This window comes from Leguminivora glycinivorella, chromosome 22, assembly GCF_023078275.1.
Source record: "Leguminivora glycinivorella isolate SPB_JAAS2020 chromosome 22, LegGlyc_1.1, whole genome shotgun sequence".
Taxonomy (NCBI): domain Eukaryota; kingdom Metazoa; phylum Arthropoda; class Insecta; order Lepidoptera; family Tortricidae; genus Leguminivora; species Leguminivora glycinivorella.
Window position 1 is genome coordinate 8759683 of NC_062992.1, and position 23327 is coordinate 8783009.

At 38.9% G+C, this 23327-nt stretch overlaps 1 protein-coding gene across 1 annotated transcript; it reads right to left on the reverse strand.

Annotated features, from left to right (window-relative positions):
• Nucleotides 1–1728: 1728 nt before the first annotated feature.
• On the reverse strand, nucleotides 1729–23046 carry LOC125237820 (malonate--CoA ligase ACSF3, mitochondrial-like). Its single transcript, XM_048145016.1, has 13 exons — nucleotides 22747–23046; nucleotides 21822–21959; nucleotides 18044–18136; nucleotides 17137–17288; nucleotides 15054–15180; nucleotides 12755–12932; nucleotides 10943–11022; nucleotides 10125–10297; nucleotides 9039–9239; nucleotides 6510–6640; nucleotides 5645–5783; nucleotides 3657–3800; nucleotides 1729–1900 (listed from the first exon to the last, which is right to left on the reverse strand). Exons 1-13 carry the CDS (start codon nucleotides 22904–22906, stop codon nucleotides 1754–1756), a joined length of 1863 nt encoding a protein of 620 aa, XP_048000973.1. The 5' UTR covers nucleotides 22907–23046; the 3' UTR covers nucleotides 1729–1753.
• Between the last annotated feature and the right edge of the window lie 281 nt (nucleotides 23047–23327).

A 23327-nucleotide genomic window follows, 5' to 3' on the forward strand; every position in this document is an offset into this window, starting at 1 on the left:
TTTTTTTGTGGCGCCATCTATGAGTGGTGTAGTGTATACGCGTTCTTAGGCGGTCGTATTTTAATGTGTGGGGTGGTATGATCTTATATTTAATCTATGACTATTTAAATGTTTCGACGCTGAACTTATCTAAACATCACCATTTGTACCTTTGCTCTTTGTGTATTACAGCTTTGCAAAAAAAGAGTAGAAATTTATTTTTTATCATAGCAACACTTTTCTAATACAGAAGTGTCAAAATAGTTGCCACATGCAACGCGGTTTATATACACGGTGGCGCCCCTATTATTTCCATTTTTTTTGCCAGGCAGTATGTCTGAAAATATAGTACCTTTTCTCCTTGAGTATTAGGGCCATTTTTAGGGTTCCGTAGTCAACTAGGAACCCTTATAGTTTCGCCATGTCTGTCTGTCCGTCCGTCCGTCCGTCCGTCCGCGGATAATCTCAGTAACCGTTAGCACTAGAAATCTGAAATTTGGTACCAATCACGCCAACAAAGTGTAAAAATAAAAACCGGCCAAGAGCGTGTCGGGCCACGCTCAGTGTAGGGTTCCGTAGTTTTTCGTATTTTTCTCAAAAACTACTGAACCTATCAAGTTCAAAACAATTTTCCTAGAAAGTATTTATAAAGTTCTACTTTTGTGATTTTTTTCATATTTTTTAAACATATGGTTCAAAAGTTAGAGGGGGGGGGACGCACTTTTTTTTCCTTTAGGAGTGATTATTTCCGAAAATATTAATATTATCAAAAAACGGTCTTAGTAAACCCTTATTCATTTTTAAATACCTACCAACAATATATCACACGTTGGGGTTGGAATGAAAAAAAATATCAGCCCCCACTTTACATGTAGGGGGGGTACCCTAATAAAACATTTTTTTCCATTTTTTATTTTTGCACTTTGTTGGCGTGATTGATATACGTATTGGTACCAAATTTCAGCTTTCTAGTGCTTACGGTTACTGAGATTATCCGCGGACGGACGGACGGACGGACGGACGGACAGACAGACATGGCGAAACTATAAGGGTTCCTAGTTGACTACGGAACCCTAAAAATGGAAATAAATGTTTTATTAGGGTACCCCCCCTACATGTAAAGTGGGGGCTGATATTTTTTTTCATTCCAACCCCAACTTGTGATATATTGTTGGATAGATATTTAAAAATAAATAAGGGTTTACTAAGATAATTTTTTGATAATATTGATATTTTCGGAAATAATCGCTCCTAAAGGAAAAAAAGTGCGTCCCCCCCCTCTAACTTTTGAACCATTTGTTAAAAAAATATGAAAAAAATCACAAAAGTAGAACTTTATAAAGACTTTCTAAGAAAATTGTTTTGAACTTGATAGGTTCAGTAGTTTTTGAGAAAAATAGGGAAAACTACGGAACCCTACACTGAGCGTGGCCAGACACGCTCTTGGCCGGTTTTTTTCAAATTTATCCACCCAGCTTTTTTTCTGGATTTGAAAATTTTTATGTGGTTTTCACTCAGAATCGCGAGCTCTTTCAATCCTAATAGGAGAAAAAAAGTGTCCCGAGGTTTTTTCCCATTCCGTTACCACTTTTTCATACATTTTGTATGGCGGTAACGGAAGTATTGAAAAATGTATGGAAATCTTGGGACATTTTTTTTCTCCTATCAGGATCGAAAGACCTCGCGTTTCGGAGTATGAATCGCGTAAAAAATACCCATGTTACAAAAAAGTGGGGTGGGCAACTTTGAAAAAAAAAATGGCCGCTTAAATAATTTACATCTTCAGTTCTTGTCCATATAGCTCCCTAATTTTCTTCTTGTCGAGTTTCCCCATCACGTTTCTTGGCATTTCCTTCACCACCAGCAGTTTTCTCGGCATCTGGTACGGCGCGAGACGCTTGCTGGCATCTTCTTTCAATTCCTGTCAAACAATGTTAATAGATTAATGGGCACTTTTGAAGTGTACGGCGTTGGAGGCCTTCCGGGAAAGTAGTGAATGACGTGACTGTCCAGTATAGAATCCTTTATTGAAGGAAAATGGTTTCCCTTATATACTATGTTAGTTCTTTGTTTGTCAAAATAGTCGCCGGTCGCCCTTAGGGCCCGCGCAGACGGTCGACAAAGTCGCTCGACGACTTTTTTGTCTCTGTCGTCACTCCTTGCGACAGTTTCCAAGGTGCGCACACGGGAACGACAGCGACGCAACCACAGACTACTAAGAAGATTCAGACGCAACTTTTTCTTTTTTCAAGAAATTGAGAGCCTATCCAAAATAAAATTTTTGGTACTTCAGAATGAGTGTATAAAAGTTTTGATGAACTGGTTAGAATTTGACAACGCGGCATCGTTTTTTTCTCAATATTGTCGGAATATTCTTTTTAATTCTTGTCATATAAAATCGGTCTTTCCTCTACTTCTTCAATCAAACGACAGATATCAATGTCGTCTTCAACAATCTGCATTTAAAATTATATTTTTTTCGCCTAATAACATACGTTCGCCCTGGCCAGGCCAGTGATAACTGTCAAAATGACAACCGACCGGCGACTATTTTGTCGCCGTGTGCGCACTTGCATTGAAACCAATAGGGAAGGAGACAGTTGCGTCGCAGGCCTGTCACCGAACCCTGCGACAAAAAAGTTGCGTCGCAACGTGTGCGCACTTTCATACTAGCCCATAGACCGAACGACGGAGACAAAAAAGTTGCGTCGCCCGTCTGCGCGGGCCCTAATTCCTCAAACATATTGCCGTTCATCTTCCTTCGATCGCTGCGTTCAGTTGCGTTCGCGATCGGAAAAAAAACTGCGAGTTTATTTTAGCAAAAGTATCTTAGGGAACAAAGTATCTTCAAAATACTAAGATACTAAGAAAATGTATCTAAATGCAAGATATAAAATAAAACATTTAAAAAGTATTTCAAATACAAGATGTAAATACGTATTTTGTATCTTGTATCTGTATTTCAGATACTTTTATCTGAGATAGTTCACATCTCTGATGACAAGGTTATTGGAAATGTACAATGAATTATTATATTTCATTGTAGGCCAAGGTTAGCTGATGCAACCTACATACCTATTCTTCGTGGGTGGTCTAAGTGTGTGTGTGTGTGTGTACCTACACCTCACTTTCAGGAAATGGGAGCCCCCAATTTGCGTAAGTTGTTGACAAAAATTAACTCACTGTCAAGTTTTGTGACGATAATTAAGCATGAGATTTCTATAAAAATATAGTTTTTGTGTTAACTACATAAACTTTAAGCGATAATCTACATTCATAATGTAAAAAAAAGTAAATTTTTAGACAGATTTATGCTTAATTTGTCGTCACAAAACTGACAGCGAGTTGAAAATGCCCTAATTATACATTTTCAGTACAGATGGTACTTTTTTTACGCACTAGTGCGAGAAATGGTTAATTTCTTGTCAGGTAACAACTTTGGAGGGCCATCTGTACTGAAAAACGTCGTACGATACACGTGCGAAAAGGAAATTCATGAAACGAGTGTTCGTACGTGTTTTAATTTATCGCCACTCGTTTTGAACACTTGTATCGCAATGTACTATTCATTACTGCATGCAAGCATTAGGGATGGCTTACCTATTTTTTTTAATTTTTGAGTGTTCTAAAAATTAGGAGCGAATTTATTAATATTGTGTGTGTTTAGTGAAATATACCTTCAGAGTCATGGTAGCCTGGTCTTTTAGAACAACGACCGCGGAGACAACTTCTCCGTAGCTCTGATCCTCGATCCCGAGTACTGCCGCATCTGCGATGCGGGGGTGTTCTAGTATGGCTGACTCCACTTGTAGAGCGCTCACCTGGTCAAAGAAATTAACATTCAGAATAGTTACACGATAATCTACATAAATAATACTTCATGTTCACAAAATTTACTAAAAAAAACAGTCTTTAAAATTTTTGACTTTCCTCAAGCAATCGATTGCGTTAACATGCGACTACTATGAACACATGACTGTTAGTAAATAATAACTTAATGTCGTAATATACATGTCCTATTTAAAGAAGAAACACATACTGTTCACATAGTATACGTAAAAGCGAATCTAGAGAATTCAGTTAATTGTGAAGGAATACCACAAGGCTCTGTCATAGGTCCTCTACTATTCATTGTTTATAAAAATACCTTGAATCACTTAATTGATTTAATCATACACGCATTACAACTATTACAAGACTGAATTAGTTATGGATCGTTTGTTTATGTAATGTAGACTTATGTGTTTCAAAGAAAGGATAAAACATTTCTTTGTATCCACCAGTGTTAATGATGTCAACCGAAGTTCTGCCAAGGATCCTGAATAAGTCGGTGTAAGAAGCCGTATCGCCTATACAGAACCAAGGGTCGGGGATAAAATTGTCCAATTTCACATCATTGTAGGAGTGCCACAGGGTTCTAACATAGGTCCTCTACTATCCATAGTTTGTATACCTTGTATGACACAGTCAGTACGTTGTATTGTGTAGCCGTGATATCATTATCAATTGAGATTCTAAATTTATTGCCTAGAGTGAGACTTAGTTTACCGCCATTGTAGTAACAGCACCTTTTCTTTAATAAGACCCGTCGGGAGTGTTACAGGGTTCTACCACAGGTCCCCTACTATTCATAGTATACATTGAAGAGCTAAGTCAATACCTTGTATCCACCAGTTTTTATGATGTCCACCGAGGTTCTGCCGAGGATCCTAAACAAGTCTGTGAAGGAAGCTGTGTCTCCTGTGCGGAACCAGCCATCAGGAGTAAAGTCGTCCGATTTCACGTCATTGCATAGGAGTACCACAGGGTTATAACATAGGTCCTCTACTATTCATAGCTTATATACCTTGTATGACACAGTCAGTGCGTTGTATTATGTAGTCGTGGTATCATTATCAATAGGCTACTTGACTCTTTTTCAAAGTATGTCTTATATTATTAATTACTGTCTAATTAAACGAAAAAAAATAGTACCATATTTTATTACGACTTAAAAACCCGCAAAAAAATTATTTAAAGTTTACTTTTACTTGATCAGGCAAAAACAACATCAGCCATATTAATCTATAGAATATCTATGACATGACGTCAGTATATTTAGAAAAAATATTGCACATTGTCACACCCGTCAACGACTATGAATTTTAATACAATAGAGGTTGCTTCTATGGAGATCAGATTACTACCTCTAATTTCCATAGTTGATCTGAATTATGTGACGTCACTCCATTGGCCAACACCGTTTTCGGAGTCCATAATTAAAAAAAAACATACACACATGTTTCATTAAAAATATGCAGTCATCACGCACTTTTAATGCCCGCAAGCTATAAATATTGATTTCTTAAGTCAAATACTACAGAAAACAATAACTTGATGTGCTAAATTCGATACGAGTCTAGTAGCCTATTAAGAATCTAAAAAACATGGCTGATGTTGTTCTTGCCTGATTAAATAATAGTATACTTTAAAAATATTTTTTGCGGTTTTCAAGTCACAATAAAATTTGGCAAATTTTTTTTTCGGTTCATTGAACAGTAATTAATAATATAAGAGAGATTTAAAAAAAGGGTCAAGTAGCATATAAGACCCGTCGGGAGTGCTACAGGGTTCTACCACAGGTCCCCTACTATTCATAGTATACATTGAAGAACTAAGACAATACCTTGTATCCACCAGTTTTTATGATATCCACCGAGGTTCTGCCGAGGATCCTGAACAAGTCTGTGAAGGAAGCCGTATCTCCTGTACGGAACCAGCCGTCGTCGGTGAAATCGTCCGATTTGCGCTCGCGGTTGTAGTATCTATGGGTTTAAGAATGTTAAAATTCAATGAACACTGCGAATATATTACTTCTTGGATATTAATTGCAAAACAGATGTAAAATTAGAACAAAGCTTCCAAAACAATTGGCACAGTCAACCAATTGGAACCCAAGGCCACCCTTCAACCATATCAAAATGACAAGCAGTAAGAGATTTCTTACAATCTGATTTATAAGGTCACTATGACATAGTTCTACATTGGCCCAGAGTTCCGATTGGTTGACTGTACATGAGATAATTCCTTCGTTTTGTAAATGTAAAAATAGTTTTAGCCATATTCTTACTCCAATCTAAGATGGTCAGATGTAAAAAAAAAAAGTGACCAAGGCGTCTAGTGTACAGGGCCGAAAATGCTAGAATTGAACCAGTGTCCTTTGCATTCGTGGCAGATGCTGAAACCGCTTGTCCGCCCTTGGAAGTACCCTTGGAAGACAGGGTTAAATACTCGTAGGATCTCTTCTTCTTCCTCCTACCCTTATCCCTACGTTATGTGGGGTCGGTACAACATGTCTTCCTCTTCCATTCTCCCCTATCTTTCGTCATCTCAACACTCATATCTTTCTTTCTCATATCCTCTTTCACACAATCCATCCATCGTTGTTTGGGTTTACCCCTCCTTCTCCATCCATCAACATTCATCTCCAACATTCTTTTGCCTAATACTCGTAGGATCATGGGTCGATATTGATGATGACCTGACCTGACCTTGTAAACACTCCAGGACCCTTAAGCAGCAGCTCTCCTTGACAATCAGTGTCCATATGCTTAGTCACTTCTGCTGTCGTCCAGGTGTCTTTGTTATCCTTAGAGGCCTGAGTACATTGTTCCAGAGATATCTGTAAAAATATACACAAATTTAGACACCATACCCATGCGCAATATTGCCAGTCTGGGATGATAGGCAATGTTTTGTCACATTTTTGTAAGCCGTTCGTAAAATTATCACTTATACTGCCCAAAATCTAGGGCATTTATTTGTGTGATTTATTTGTTTGAGAGTTTGTTCCTGAGTCATGAATGTTTTCTATGTATATACGTATGTTTTTTATCTATACAGGGTGTAACATTAATGCTGGTGATCCATTTAAGAGCATAACCGGTATCGAATAGCGGTAGCACTTCCTTTTTTTAAAATAAACACCATGAAAATTAAAGGTACTATAGAAGGTAATGTATAAGCCGTAGGATTTATCTTCGGCAATTATGTTACATAGTGTAAAACAGGTCAATAAAAAAAAAAGAAATCTTCTCTATAACACTGTGCAGTTCCAGGTGCTGTGACCGATACATCGAATCGCGCAGAAACATCAGGCAACGGCATGCCGACGCATCCGACCGCACGCGCCGAGATCCGTCGGTACAAAGTTACAAACACAGTGCAAGTCTTCTCTATAGTAATGTATATAGTTACCGTGGTATCTACAGGTGGCACTGTGACAGTCACAACAGGCTTCACTTCCCCGTCGATATTGGCAGTGATCCGCGCAGAAACTCCAGGCAGCGGCATGCCGAAGCATCCGACCGCACGCGCCGCGATAATTAAAGAAGTCTTCCCTATAGTAGTGTATAGTTACCGTGGTATCCACAGGTGGCGCTGTGACAGTCACAACAGGCTTCAACTCCCCGTCGACATTAGCAGCGATCCGCGCAGAAACGCCAGGCAGCGGCATGCCGACGCATCCGACCGCACGCGCCGAGATCCGTCGGTACGAACACAGTGCTCACTAAATGAGCATTTCTTTTTTTGCCATTTTTTATTTTGTTTTTTTTTGGGGAATTTTAGGTCAATTGTACTCAGAATCACGAGTACTTTCAATCTTAAAGGGAGACAAAAAGTGTCCCAGAATTTCCATACATTTTTGTTACTTTCCTCTTTTGTTACCCCATAGAACATGTACGGAAAATGGTAACAAAATAAGAAAAAACCGTATGGGAATTTTTTTTTAATTACTAGGATTGAAAAAGCTAGTGGTTCTGAGTAGAAATAGCGTAATTTTTTTCAAAAATCATAAAAGTGGCAAAAAGAAAAGAAATGCTCCTATAATGAAATCTTCTCTATCCACTCAATTGCTCTAAAATTTTCAATGGCCTCTATTGTCAAGTAAAATAAAGGTGACAGCTGGTAACTAGAGCTACCAAAAGCAACTGAGTGGCTAAGGTAATGTATAGTTACCGTGGTATCTACAGGTGGCGCTGTGACAGTCACAACAGGCTTCAACTCCCCGTCGACATTAGCAGCGATCCGCGCAGAAACGCCAGGCAGCGGCATGCCGACGCATCCGACCGCACGCGCCGAGATCCGTCGGTACGAACACAGTGCTCACTAAATGAGCATTTCTTTTTTTTCCATTTTTTATTTTGTTTTTTTTGGGGAATTTTAGGTCAATTGTACTCAGAATCACGAGTACTTTCAATCTTAAAGGGAGACAAAAAGTGTCCCAGAATTTCCATACATTTTTGTTACTTTCCTCTTTTGTTACCCCATAGAACATGTACGGAAAATGGCAACAAAATAAGAAAAAATCGTATGGGAATTTTTTTTTAATTACTAGGATTGAAAAAGCTAGTGGTTCTGAGTAGAAATAGCGTAATTTTTTTCAAAAGTCATAAAAGTGGCAAAAAGAAAAGAAATGCTCCTATAATGAAATCTTCTCTATGGTAATGTATAGTTACCGTGGTATCTACAGGTGGCGCTGTGACAGTCACAACAGGCTTCAACTCCCCGTCGACATTAGCAGCGATCCGCGCAGAAACGCCAGGCAGCGGCATGCCGACGCATCCGACCGCACGCGCCGTGATCCTTCGGTACGAACACAGTGCTCACTATAATGAAATCTTCCCTATAGTAGTGTATAGTTACCGTGGTATCCACAGGTGGCGCTGTGACAGTCACAACAGGCTTCAACTCCCCGTCGACATTAGCAGCGAACCGCGCAGAAACGCCAGGCAGCGGCATGCCGACGCAGCCGACCGCACGCGCCGTGATCCTTCGGTACGAACACAGTGCTCACTATAATGAAATCTTCCCTATAGTAGTGTATAGTTACCGTGGTATCCACAGGTGGCGCTGTGACAGTCACAACAGGTTTCAACTCCCCGTCGACATTAGCAGCGATCCGCGGAGAAACGCCAGGCAGCGGCATGCCGACGCATCCGACCGCACGCGCCGTGATCCTTCAGTACGAACACAGTGCTCACTATAATGAAATCTTCCCTATAGTAGTGTATAGTTACCGTGGTATCCACAGGTGGCGCTGTGACAGTCACAACAGGTTTCAACTCCCCGTCGACATTAGCAGCGATCCGCGCAGAAACGCCAGGCAGTGGCATGCCGACGCATCCGACCGCACGCGCCGAGATCGGCCGGTACGCGTTGGAGAGCGCCATGCCCACTTCGGACATGCCGTAGCGTTCGAGGAGACGGTGGCCGGAAATCTGGAAAGAAGAAAATAAATCTTTAAAGTTCATATCAAGACACTAATTTAGGTACTGTTCAAAATTCTACCTATAATTCTACCTACCTAACCATATATATTTAAAAGATATGTTTCTCCCCCCTCGCGCCTCGCCCCGCCCGCGCGGCCCTCTAATTAGTTGTTGACACATGACAGACTGTTATAAGACATGTGCAAAAACGGTTGTGCTTCCGTGATGAAGTGTGGACCCCGGCCAGTCCTGCCTGCAGTTCCTGACTCCCGGAGAGAAGGTTAGTGCATGTCTTTGACCACCTTGACAGATTTTGCCCCCTCTTGTCCGTTCATAAACAGGTACTATAGCCAAAAAATTGCAATGCGAACCAGTTACAAGTGGCGGCACATAAGTTTAGCGCTGAGTGAAATGTGGAGGGGATAGCTTCACATAGGGGACGCATACCCTTCACCTCCTGTAGTCCCCTGAGAGATCTGTTTTTGACCTCTGTGCAATAACTGTCAGCGCTAAAGTTATGTGCCGCTCTTGCAAACGTCAAACGCATCCTTAGGATGGCTTGGGCTTAGGCCACACCTCGGACACTGGCGATCAAATACATGATGATGAACATAACATTTTATAAATGTACCGTATATGGAACATCTCTCACCTGTTCCCATTTATGGAACAGCGACTCAGGCAGCGGCGCTGAGCCGGCACACATGTCTCATCTTCCGAAGCGTGGATTTGACGTATTCTATAAATATACCATATATGGAACATCTCTCACCTGTTCCCATTTATGGAACAGCGACTCAGGCAGCGGCGCTGAGCCGGCACACATGAGTCTCATCTTCTGCAGCGTGGATTTGACGTATTTTATAAATGTACCATATATGGAACATCTCTCACCTGTTCCCATTTATGGAACAGAGACTCAGGCAGCGGCGCGGAGCCGGCACACATGAGTCTCATCTTCTGCAGCGTGGATTTGACGTATTCCGCAGTTTTGGGCGTTTGGAACATCTTCTCGTGGTCGGCGGCAAGGCGCGCGTACATTGCTGGCACTCCGTGGAATACGGTCACTGGAAATTATATCAAATTGTTAAAAATAATCTGGAACTAGCAAAAACAAGAAATTGAAACTTGCTCATCTCCGATATTCTTTTGTATTACCAAGGATTAATTTATATCGGATTTACAATACCTCATTTTTTTAACGCCACCAATTAAATACTATCATAACTACACTGATGATGCCTACAATTTTTTTTTCAAAATGTGTATTGACGTGATACCATGATATTAAAATAAAGAAGCATGTTCTTATAAAAAGTAAAAAAACATTTGTTGTTATAAAAATAAAAACACGCAAAAATATTTGGGGAAAATATGATTTTGGCCACTTCCAGGCTGCGAAACAGCGCCATCTAATTTTAAGCTTAAGGCCTATACATTTCAGAAGTACGCTTTTTTGTATGGGATTTGTCTGTCCCGGTATTATATCGTTCTTGGTATTACTAAATCTCCTGCTTTAAAGCTTAGAGTCCCCCCCCCCCCTCCCTTTACCTAATGTGTGGTATGTGCCCGGGGGGCGCACCCGACAGTTTAAAAAACGCAAATCTAATCTATCTTTGAAAATACTAAAGTGAGGAATTAGCGGAGTACCATTACAAAGAGGCGCTTGCCGACATCTACCGTATAATTACTGAATTAGTGTTCAAATATACCTTTAGCGTCTTCCCGTTCGCCCATCCCGAGTAGACGCGCCCATACGGTGTGCGATACAAAAGAGGGCAGCATCCGCAATCTGATGAGTAAGATCGATGATTCATGATTGTAAAAATTAAGTATTGAACTCTTTAAGTCTAAGGAGAATCTTCGCCTCCTTATGTGTGTTCTATCGCCTGTACAATGGGTTGTGTTCTGAGGAAGTGTTTGACATGATGCCAACGTCCACTTTTCATCATCGCACCGCTCGCCATCGACAGGGCGCTCATCCACACACCTTGCAACGTAAATGGTCGCGTACCGTGCGGTTTCAGAGAAATTTCATCCCGCGGACGCTCCGGCTGTGGAATGAGCTCCCTGCCGAGGTATTTCCGATGAACTACAGTATGGGGTCCTTCAAAAAAGGAATGTACAAGTTTCTAATGGGTCGGCAACGCGCATGTGACACCCCTTGAGTTGCAGGTTACGGTGACCGCTTTCCATCAGGCGGACCGTATAAAAAGTAGCAAACGTGTTGACAATATCTCTATGGTAATCATTGAAATATTTTTTTCTTGAATGACTTCCTGTCGAGAAACTGCATTCAAGCTACTCATTATCAAGTACGAGTAAAATCAAAGGCCCCAGTATTGAACCCTGAGGTACTCCCAATAATTAGGAGCGAGCATCCACTAGTATTTTTCATTTGGTATTTTTTTGCGAGTTGTTTTGAAGATGATGAAGATATTTAAGCACTGAGCGACTGCACTTAAACTATCCATTTTAAATGCTAGCAAAAGCGAAGGACCCAATACAGAACCCTGAAGCACACAGCACACCCATTATTTATGGTCATAATAGTTACTCTGGTTACCCTATAAAAAACATTTTTGGAGTTATTTTAAAGACTGCGTGAGTAAAATACTGGCTGCAGTCACCATTCCACAAATAATGATAGATTTGCTTGTATTAAGTATGCTTCACCCAATCAAAGGCTCTAGCTACGTCTATCAATATTTTATAGTTACCTGCCGCCAATAGCGAGAGTGGATAGCATAGAATTCAGCTGTCCATGGATATGGTGTAACGGTAATGCATGAAGATTGAAGAACGACGTCTTGTCGGGAATACCGCCATGTTTGGTGGAGAGCCACTATTTAAGCAGTGAGAGACTGTACTTAAACTATCCATTTACAAATACTAGTAAAAGCGATGCACCCAATAGTGAACCCTGAGGCACACCTTATATTTATGGTAATGATAGTTACTCGGTTTACCATATAAAAAACATTTTTGGAGTTATTTTAAAGACTGCGTGAGTAAAATACTGGCTGCAGTCACCATTCCACAAATAATGATAGATTTGCTTGTATTAAGTATGCTTCACCCGATCAAAGGCTCTAGCTACGTCTATCAATATTTTATAGTTACCTGCCGCCAATAGCGAGAGTGGATAGCATAGAATTCAGCTGTCCATGGATATGGTGTAACGGTAATGCATGAAGATTGAAGAACGACGTCTTGTCGGGAATACCGCCATGTTTGGTGGAGAGCCACTATTTAAGCAGTGAGAGACTGTACTTAAACTATCCATTTACAAATACTAGTAAAAGCGATGCACCCAATAGTGAACCCTGAGGCACACCTTATATTTATGGTAATGATAGTTACTCGGTTTACCATATAAAAAACATTTTTGGAGTTATTTTAATGATTGCGTGGGTAAAATACTGGCTGCAGTCAATATTCCACAAATAATAATAGATTAGCTTATATTCGGTATGATTTATGAACTCAAAGGCTTTGGCTAAATTCAACAGTATTTTAGTTACCTGCCGCCAATAGCGAGAGTGGATAACATAGAATTCAGCTGTCCATGTATATGGTGCAGTGGCAATGCATGAAGAACTACATCTTGTCGGGAATACCGCCAAGCTTGATGGAGAGCCGCTATTTGAGCACTGAGCATAGAATGCGTCCATACGACGCCTTTCGGCTTGCTTGTGGTCCCTGAAAATAACTTGAAAGTGAGGTGTCTTAATTTGGTGTTCCAGATTTTCGAAAGAGTTCAAAAATAGACTGGTTATCTAATGTACAGTCAGCACCAATAGTAGAGGATGAAACAACGCACCAAAAGTATCTGACGTCCTGAATATTGTTTTTTTTTGTATATTAATATATCCATATGTTGAAATATAAACATGTAGATTTTTCCTTTTTTATTTTGTGGAACGTACCACTTTATAAATCGCAAATTATAAATGCACAAATCAATCGCAATGAAATAACCTAACCACAAAATTAAAATTTTGAAAAAACCCCCGACCGCGACATAGTAGACCGATTTTCATAAAACATGGCTAAGAACACTCCCGACTAACTCAGCTTTCAGACAAAAAAAACCTAAATCTAAATCGGTTCATCCGTTCGGGAGCTACGATGCCAGACAGACACACACACAGACAGACAGACGGACAGACACGTCAAACTTATAACACCCCGTCATTTTTGCGTCGGGGGTTAAAAATCAACAGTGACGGACTCTGGCCAAGATCGAGCCCATTGGTAACGCAATGCAATGATGTGGGTTCGAGTTCCACGGTGGCCAGAGTCGATCACGATTTTTTTATTGCGATTGATTTCTGCATTTATAATTTGCGTCCTGAATATTTTTTCTAAATATAGATAAATCTGTACACTGATTTTTATGTAGACACGAGTATCTTTTTGTTAAGATGTTACAGAATATATTGATTTAAACTAACACGATCTTCACTCATATTAGTAGTGACTAATGACAATCAAGTGCGGGTAGTTCTAAAAACTCGTACAGCTAGAAGATGTTGATACAATTCCCAGCTAGTGTAATCACGGACGTAATGTCATGTCCGAAACGTCGGGTTAAATATAAACGTAAGTTTTACGCGATTAGATTAGATTAGATTTCTTTATTTCATGATAAAAATTACACTATAAATTTGTTACATGCCAAAGTTATGTTTATCTTCTCATCATGATCGTCAAAAATTACATTATGAATTGAAAATAATAAAATGAATAGTTTCTCCCAATAAGGATCGTCATTTACAAAGAGAAATACACAAAGCACAATAAAATTAACAAATGAAATAAAATCAGAAATGAAATACACAAAGCACAATAAAATTAACAAATGAAATAAAATCCGAAGTCAGTGTAATCAAATGCATGCTATCACAAATTCAATTCCATGTACTCATTTACAGAGTACAGAGGGTTATCTAACAAAAGGTTTCTCAATTAAGTCCCGTTTTAATTTAATAACATGTTACAGAACGGTGGTCACTTCTGAACCGTTATTTGATCAGCTACTATTGATGGTGACTGTACAGGATATTTTTTAGAATACCTATTCGCTAAATTAAGACGAAAGGATCTTACGAATATTTTAACCGCAAACAAGTCATTACCTAATTTAATCGTACCATCGACAACACTGTTAGCTGTACATCTGTAATCCTAATTACAAGGGCATAAAGTCTGCCGATGGTTAGCTAAGAGTGTTGCTGATAGTACAAAACAAGTGAAACGCTATAACGATGTACAATCTTCGTGAGATTTTAACTTCGTGTTTTCGGGTAAAAGCGAAAATAATAATCCGAAAGCCCTTCTGAAAGCTCACGTGCTGTATCCATTTGATGCTGACTGTACTTACAACTAAAATAATAAGGGCTTGTCCTTGGGTGCATTACTATAGTGCATACAGGGATAAGTGTCGGTTGGTGTCACATCACCTTTTAGATTAAATTGTCTTAAAGGGCCTCTGCGCTGTTGGCTTCGGCCCCGCACGCCTTCCAAATGTCCGGGACCCCATGGTCCCGAGATAAACGAAAAACATAAAAACAAAATAATTGTTGTCCTTTGAGTCGTCGGCAACCCGAACTTGTACACTCCTTTTTGCTGTGTACTTATACTTAACACAGCAAAAGGGAGTGTACAAGTTCCTAATGGGGTGGCAACGCGCATGTGGCCTACGCCAAATCTTGGGATTAGTTGTCACAGCGGACACCAGGCTCCCATGAGCGGCGGCAAATGCCGGGATAACGCAAGGAGGATGATGTCAATCAATATAACAAGTTTGCCTTAACTTACCACTAGTATAGATAAGTAGCGCGTCCTTCTCTCCATACCACAAGTTGGATCTCCCAACATCCGTCACCTCTTCCTTGGTTGTGAACGAATTGTTGGGTTGGTACAACTGTGCAGTTATCTCCTTGTCCTACAAAATACAATGTTGACAAATATTTAAATAAATAAATAAATATTATAGGACATTCTTACACAGATTGACTGAGGCCCACGGTAAGCTCAAGAAGGCTTGTGTTGTGGGTACTCAGAAAACGATATATATAACATATAAATACATACTTATATACATAGAAAACATCCATGACTCAGGAACAAATATCTGTGCTCATCACACAAATAAATGCCCTTACCGGGATTCGAACCCGGGACCGCGGCGTAGCAGGCAGGCTCACTACCGACTGCGCCAGACCGGTCGCCGGTTTTATCTCAAACATACAAATTGATTATTGCCGATCGTACTTGGTATCTTTGTATCTTAAGCGATAGCGCGAGCGAGTTACGGCTGAGCCACGACATTGGTCTAAGCGCGACAGCGGTGAGCGGCGGCCATACATTGGAGCGAGACACAGCGATGGGACTTTTCATTCGCACGTATGGCTGCCGCTCACCGCTGTCGCGACCAATGTCGTGGCTGGGCCGTTATAGTTCGCCGCCGAGCGATTTACTATATATCGCTCGCTCTCTTTTATCAAATGAGCAGTTCCCGGCAACTTTGTACATAGCCACGTCAGCAAATTTTAATTGATCCTATTTTGTTACCAACATTTAGTAATATAAGTCGACTTTCGTAAGATATATAAAGGTTAATTGTTATAATTAAGAAAGTATACATACTAGAGAACCTTAATGACGAAATAAAACTTAATAAAATCTCAATTCATCAAAAAAATCTTGGTAGCAAAATAGGAATAATAAAAAACAAATTTAACTTTTTCCTTAATTTTTGTACAAACTTTTCGAGAACTGCTGAAATAGGATCGAGTATTATAGAGAGTTACTATCGAAGTAAATGTGTAATCACAGTGCACAGACTACCATATCTTGACACAGGCTTAAAACTTTTGAACCTCAGTTTTGACAAGTTGGCTCATATATTTAGTTTGATATGTGTTAAAATGTCAAATATTAATAATAGCGCCATCTAGCCGAGCGTCCCCCAAAGGTATAAGGCCATCTAGGCCACCGTACGTTGTTCTGTATGATACTGGGGTACGTTTTTTTCTTAGACTTTATCTGTACATATATACGGAGTTACATATGTCTTTGTTTTTATTTACACGGGAGCGATTATTTTTTCTTTCGGTGGGACTAATGCCGTACTATAAATAACCACAAAATTAAAATTTTGAAAAAACCCCCGACCACGACATTTTCGTGAAACATGGCTAAGAACACTCCCGACTAACTCAGCTTTCAGACAAAAAAAAACTAAATCTAAATCGGTTCATCCGTTCGGGAGCTACGATGCCACTGACAGACACACACACAGACAGACAGACATACAGAATTACAGACACGTCAAACTTATAACACCCCTTCGTTTTTGCGTCGGGGGTTAAAAAATAAGAATCTAAATCATATATTTTAAATTCTGATTAGCAGAAATGTCTGCAATCGATGCGACTAGGCTTAGAATAAATTTAAAAGTGGATGTCTGCCTTGGGTGAGATTTGAACTCACGGCCTCTGGATCGATACTCCAGCGCTCTGCCAACTGAGACACCAAGACTTCAACTGAAGCAGCGAAGCGAATGCAGATATTTTCCACTTTTAAATTTATTCTAAATCATATAAATAAAGTATAAATAAATAAATAAATATTATTTATTATTTATCTTACACAGATCAACTTAGCCCCAAACTAAGCAAAGCTTGTACTATGGGTGCTAAGCGACGAATATACATACTTAAATAGATAAATACATACTTATATCCATAGAAAACATCCATGACTCCGGAACAAATATCCGTGCTCATCACACATATAAATGCCCTTACCGGGATTCGAACACAGGACCGCAGCTTAGCAGGCAGGGTCACTACCGACTGAGCCAGACCGGTCGTCGAATTAAAATGAAGTTTATTACCTTTCCAGTGACCAGCAGAGGTTTCATAATATCCTTAGCCAGTGGGCGGAGGATGCTCTCATGCTCGTTGGTGCATATGACGAGACTGGCTGTGCTGTCTTGTAGGAAGTACTTTAGCATCTCCGGGGGGTGGAGGGGGGTTAGGGGTACCGCTGAAAGTTTTAGGAATGTTACTAATGAAAATGTATCCACGTGAAAAATCATCACGGTTAATCATTTGTGGACACAGGTAGAATAGTTTAGGAACTTTTGGAAATGTTACTGCTGTAAAATTTTCACATGAAAATTGGTGGTATAAAAAGTGAAAAAGTTACCAAAATGTAACTCAGATCCTCTGGATACAGTCTCACCCAAGACAGTAATTCTTCAACCTATAAGCCTAATAAAAAAATACATTCTTTGGCAGACATTTCATCTTGTTATAAAAAAAAACGGGCCAAGCTCAGCGTAGGGTTCCTTAGTTTCCCGTATTTTTCTCAAGGTACCCTTCATTTTTTTTTTACTTTTTATTTTTGCACTTTGTCGGCGTGTTTGATATACCCAATATGTATAGATTTAGATTTAGATTTCTTTATTTCATGATAAAAATTACACTATAAATTTGTTACATGCCAAAGTTATGTTTATCTTCTCATCATGATCGTCGAAAATTACATTATAAATTCAAAATAATAAAATGAATAATAATATATATCAAACAAATTTCAGCTTTCTAGTGCTAACGGTCACTGAGTTTATCCGCTGACGGACGGACGGACAAACATGGCGAAACTATAAGGGTTCCTAGTTGACTATAGAACCCTAAAAAGGTCAAAATGGACCACAGTATAGTTTTAGTTTAGCAACTAAATAACAACTATAACAAGTATTAAAAGAAGGTCTAAGAGCTACAATCAAACAGACTTACCAATGTTGCCAGACATCCAGATGGCCCACTGCACGATGACGTGCGAGGCGTTGTTTCCGCACATGTAGCAGATAGTCTTCTCGCCATCGCCCGCTTAAAAAAATAAAAAAAGTATTGAAGGATCTTACATAGAACGGATTAGCCCAAACCAAAGACCTATATAACTTCGTAAAGACCGATAAAGTCTAAGAAAAAAACGTACCCCAAAACTATACAGAAAAAGGTACGGTGAGCTAGATGGCGATACACCTTTGGGGTACGCTCGGCTAGATGGCGCTAATATTGTATTAATATTTGACATTTTAAAACATATCAAGCTAAGAATATGGGCTAAATTGTCAAAACTGAGGTTCAAAAGTTTTAAGCTTGTGTCGAGAGATGGCAGTCTATGCACTGTGATTACACATTTTACTTTGACAGTCATTCTCTATAATACTCGATCCTCTTTGGCCCAAACAAACTAAGCATAGCTACTTAGATAGATACTTATAATAGATAGATAGAATACTCTTTATTGGCACACCTCAAAAGATACAGAAAGAATATAAGAGTGGAGACAAAACAAATTATTATAAATAGAGGCAGACAACTGGCAGTCTTATCGCGTATTATAAGAGCGATCTCTACCAGACAACCTTTGGATAGCGGAAATAAAAAACATAATCAAAAAGAGTAGGCGTTGCAAAATAAATTATAAATAAATAAACATTATAGGACATTATTACACAGATAGACTGAGCCCCACGGTAAGCTCAAGAAGGCTTGTGTTGCAGGTACTCAGACAACGATATATATACAAATAATTATATACATAGAAAACATCCATGACTCAGGAGCAAATATCTGTGCTCATCACACAAATAAATACCCTTACCGGGATTTGAACCTGGGACCGCGGCTTAGCAGGCAGGGTCACTACGCGCTAGGCCAGACCGGTCGTCAAAAATCATAATTTTGTCATCTTATGTGTTACATAAGATGGTTACCAGGCGAAGATGTACAAATAAGTAACAAAATATTCTAAAGAATGTATTAGCATTAGGGAATGCAATCTCGACGAGATTGGGGCCCAGGCGAGATCTCGGGAATTCATGAAACCAATCTCGCGAGATCTCGCCAATTTCGAGATCTCGCGAGATTGGCCGGTTTGTGGGTTTATTCTTGTAAATAATCACAATATAGCAATGAATAAGGATAACAATAATAAGAATGATTGCTATTATGAAACAAATATTTATCTTGACTATTTTTTATATGTTTTTGATGTATTTTACATTGTTTAACAAAAATTAGTACATAAAAGTACACCTCACAACTCACAATATATTTTTTAAAACTTTGAAGTATAGATTATTATGTAAGAAAATAAAATAAAATAATTCACGAATGAGTAGAAGCGTGCCAAATTTGAATTTGTTGCCATACCAACCGCGAGTCAGCGCACAGTAGAGACTACTTAAAAATTCCGCAACTTATGCCTTTATTGTAAAAGGATAAAAATTTAACATTAAAATAGTCAAGGTTATCCCTACCATCATTAAATAGACCCACATGAAAACATTAACTGTACTCAATTAATTATGACTAGTTGACTACTAATAAATCACATAATAATATTAGACTACCAATACAATACGCTTCTTAAACCCGACAGTTAAATAAGAAACTAAAATAGAATGAAAAACAGAAATATATACATCAATATTATTAAATAAATATTATTTTTTCCCAGATTGACTTAGTCCCACGGTAAGCTCAAAAAAAACCGGCCAAGAGCGTGTCGGGCCACGCTCAGTGTAGGGTTCCGTAGTTTTCCGTATTTTTCTCAAAAACTACTAAACCTATTAAGTTCAAAACAATTTTCCTAGAAAGTCTTTATAAAGATCTACTTTTGTGATTTTTTTCATATTTTTTAAACATAAGGTTCAAAAGTTAGAGGGGGGGGACGCACTCTTTTTTCCTTTAGGAGCGATTATTTCCGAAAATATTAATATTATCAAAAAACGATCATGGTAAACCCTTATTCATTTTTAAATACCTATCCAACAATATATCACACGTTGGGGTTGGAATGAAAAAAAAAAATCAGCCCCCACTTTACATGTAGGGGGAGTACCCTAATCAAACATTTTTTTCCATTTTTTATTTTTGCACTTTGTTGGCGTGATTGATATAAATATAGGTACCAAATTTCAGCTTTCTAGTGCTAACGGTTACTGAGATTATCCGCGGACGGACGGACGGACGGACGGACGGACAGACAGACATGGCGAAACTATAAGGGTTCCTAGTTGACTACGGAACCCTAAAAAGCTTGTGTTGTGGGTACTCAGACAACGGTATACATAATATACAAGTACTTAGGTACATAGAGAACATTCATGACTCAGGAATAAATATCTGTGTTCATCACACAAATAAATGCCCTTACCGGGATTGGAATCCGAGACCGCGGCATAGCAGTCAGGGTCACTACCCGCTGGGCTAGGCCAGACCGGTCGTTAAAAATATAATAATAACATATTATAATATACAGTAGTGTGACTATTTAAAAAAAAAATAAAAAAATATACACTATGTAACATAATTGCCGAAGATAAATAGATAGATGACGACCGGTCTGGCTCAGTCGGTAGTGACCCTGCCTGCTAAGCCGCGGTCCTGGGTTCGAATCCCGGTAAGGGCATTTATTTGTGTGATGAGCACTGATATTTGTTCCTGAGTCATGGATATTTTCTATGTATATAAGTATGTATTTATCTATTTAAGTATGTATATCGTCGCTTAGCACCCATAGTACAAGCTTTGCTTAGTTTGGGGCTAAGTTGATCTGTGTAAGGTGTCCCCAATAAAAAAAAAAATCCTACGGCTTATACATTACCTTCTATAGTACCTTTAATTTTCATGGTGTTTATTTAAAAAAAAAAGGAAGTGGTATTCGTAACCGCTATTCGATACCGGTTATGCTCTTAAATGGATCACCAGCATTAATGTTACATCCTGTATAATACAATAATTTGATTTTTTGAGTGTAAAATAGTAATTGTTATTGGTTGCCTAAGAAACGACAGCCGTAGTGAGGTTGTTGTAGGCTTCTGCTCTCTCGACATCCAACAAAACTCTGTGCACGAAAATTCGTAAAATAGATGGTTATATACACACAGCCGTAAGTGCAATACCATAATGGCGAATCACGCGAATAGTCGTGGCTGACACCCTTCGAATTATTTAGAACGGTCTGAATCTGTCATTCGTCATTCCGAACTGAGATAGGTAAATTATTGAACGAAACAAGCGAGTTGAATCTCTAATTCTCTACTGAGTTAACGAGTTGGAGTGTTCAGTTAAATGATATAGTTCATATAAATCATTTACAACTTGGGAATGAAACATGTCTAATTATTTCGCGAGCTTAGAATAAGACTTTTTATGCTTGAGTTCAATCTCGTTGATCTCGCGAGATCTCGTCAATTTTTCGGCCGAGATCAATCTCGCTAAAAATGGCCGAGATCTCGTACAAAAGAGATCTCGCGAGAACGAGATTGCATTCCCTAATTAGCATATACATATGTCTATCTTTCTGAGGCCTAGCTTATCCTAAGGCGGTCTAAGACCATATGTAGAATTCCATAGTTAGGCTAAATACCAGTCCATCACGTGGGATTTCTTTTAATGAGCGGCGTAGAGATATTTTGGCTTTGGATGTAACTTAGACCTTGTAGACCCCACATCATCTTGGAAGACTCATCTACTCTCCTAAAGGCAGCGTCATTCTTACCCAGCTGCGTAGATATTTCATGGCTGAGCTGGCTGGCGGCCTGATGCAGACCGGCGTAGGTGTATATCCCCACCTCGTCCTGTAGCGCCACACGTGAAGGGAACAGCAATGCTCTTCGGAACACGGGCACCGCTCCTCCTGTTGTGGCAAAAAATTTCAAAAGCAAGGATAAGGCAATCCATATAATTTCGACTGAACATTAGAGATGCAACGGATAGTAGTTTTATTATTATTTAATAAGCAGGCAGGCAGTTAAAGAACTGATATAGCCTGTATCCAGTGATCATTGTGACAGTAATCATAGCCGAGTTGTAGATGTGATGTGCTTGTCTAGTCTATTTTTAAACTGATTCACATAGTTTGGTTTGGTTTGGTTAGTTTGGTTGGATAATGGATATTTGACTGAAAAAATCGCTGGCATAGTGCAATGTAATATGCCGACTTGAAAAATAAATTATATTTATATTATATAAAATCAGTATCTTAATGAGAAACCTATATCCTAAATAATGTTTTTCCATATTTATCTAATCAAGAATTCTTTGGATGTTTCAGAACTTGTGCCATAATAGTGTTATCATATTATTGATAAAAGAGGTGCCTTATTTATATTTATTACATAAGATATATTTTTCAAGAGCATTGTAGGCAGGATAAGGAGGATGGAGATGTATACCAATGGCTTTAGGAAGGGGTAGAGATACACATTCCCTAAGTTTTTTTTTAGTGAGGGGGCGATAGCTGCAATCCTAATCTAAGAATTAATGCAAGGATAAAATGTTCATGTTTTTATTATGAAAATATTCACTCTAGCAAAGCCTTTAATAGTTTACAGCAGTATAATCTTGCCATCAGCTTCAGTTTATTTGGAAAAGTCTACCATAAGTCAGGTGACTGAAAAAAAAACAATATTTGAAAAGGTTACCTGCTTCAATATCGGCATTGTAAGCGGTCACTAGTGCAGTGTCGACCTCCTCCTTTAATGATGTTCCAGTAACACCAGAAATTTGTCTACATGATGTAACTGAAGCGGAATTTCGAATAAACCGGCTAAAAATCCGAAAAGTACGGTAAGACACTTCCATGATATTGCGTCGTAATATACCTTTATAGACTAGCTTTAAGGTCAGCTAAATAAATGTTTGGTTGTTAAAGCGTCAATAATTTAAATCAGAGTAGAATTAGAGCGCAAAAGGTTACTTTGCATCTTAAAATTCAAGTGACAAGACAAGTCCGATATCATTGATAAATATCCATATCTGACATGAGCAATATGAGCATGACATATTGACACTGACAAGAGTGACAAGACAACTTTTTTTACAAGAAGTATTGAGTGCTGCCACTAGTATAAAATGTGTCAAAAATAGTTATTTTTAGTGTCAACTTTTTTAGAAGAACATAAATCAGCTATCAACTGGATACTTATCATACTTACATTAAGTAAAAGATCGCACAGTACAGGTTTCAATTTTCATAAACGAAAGCGCACTGAATTAGTTATTA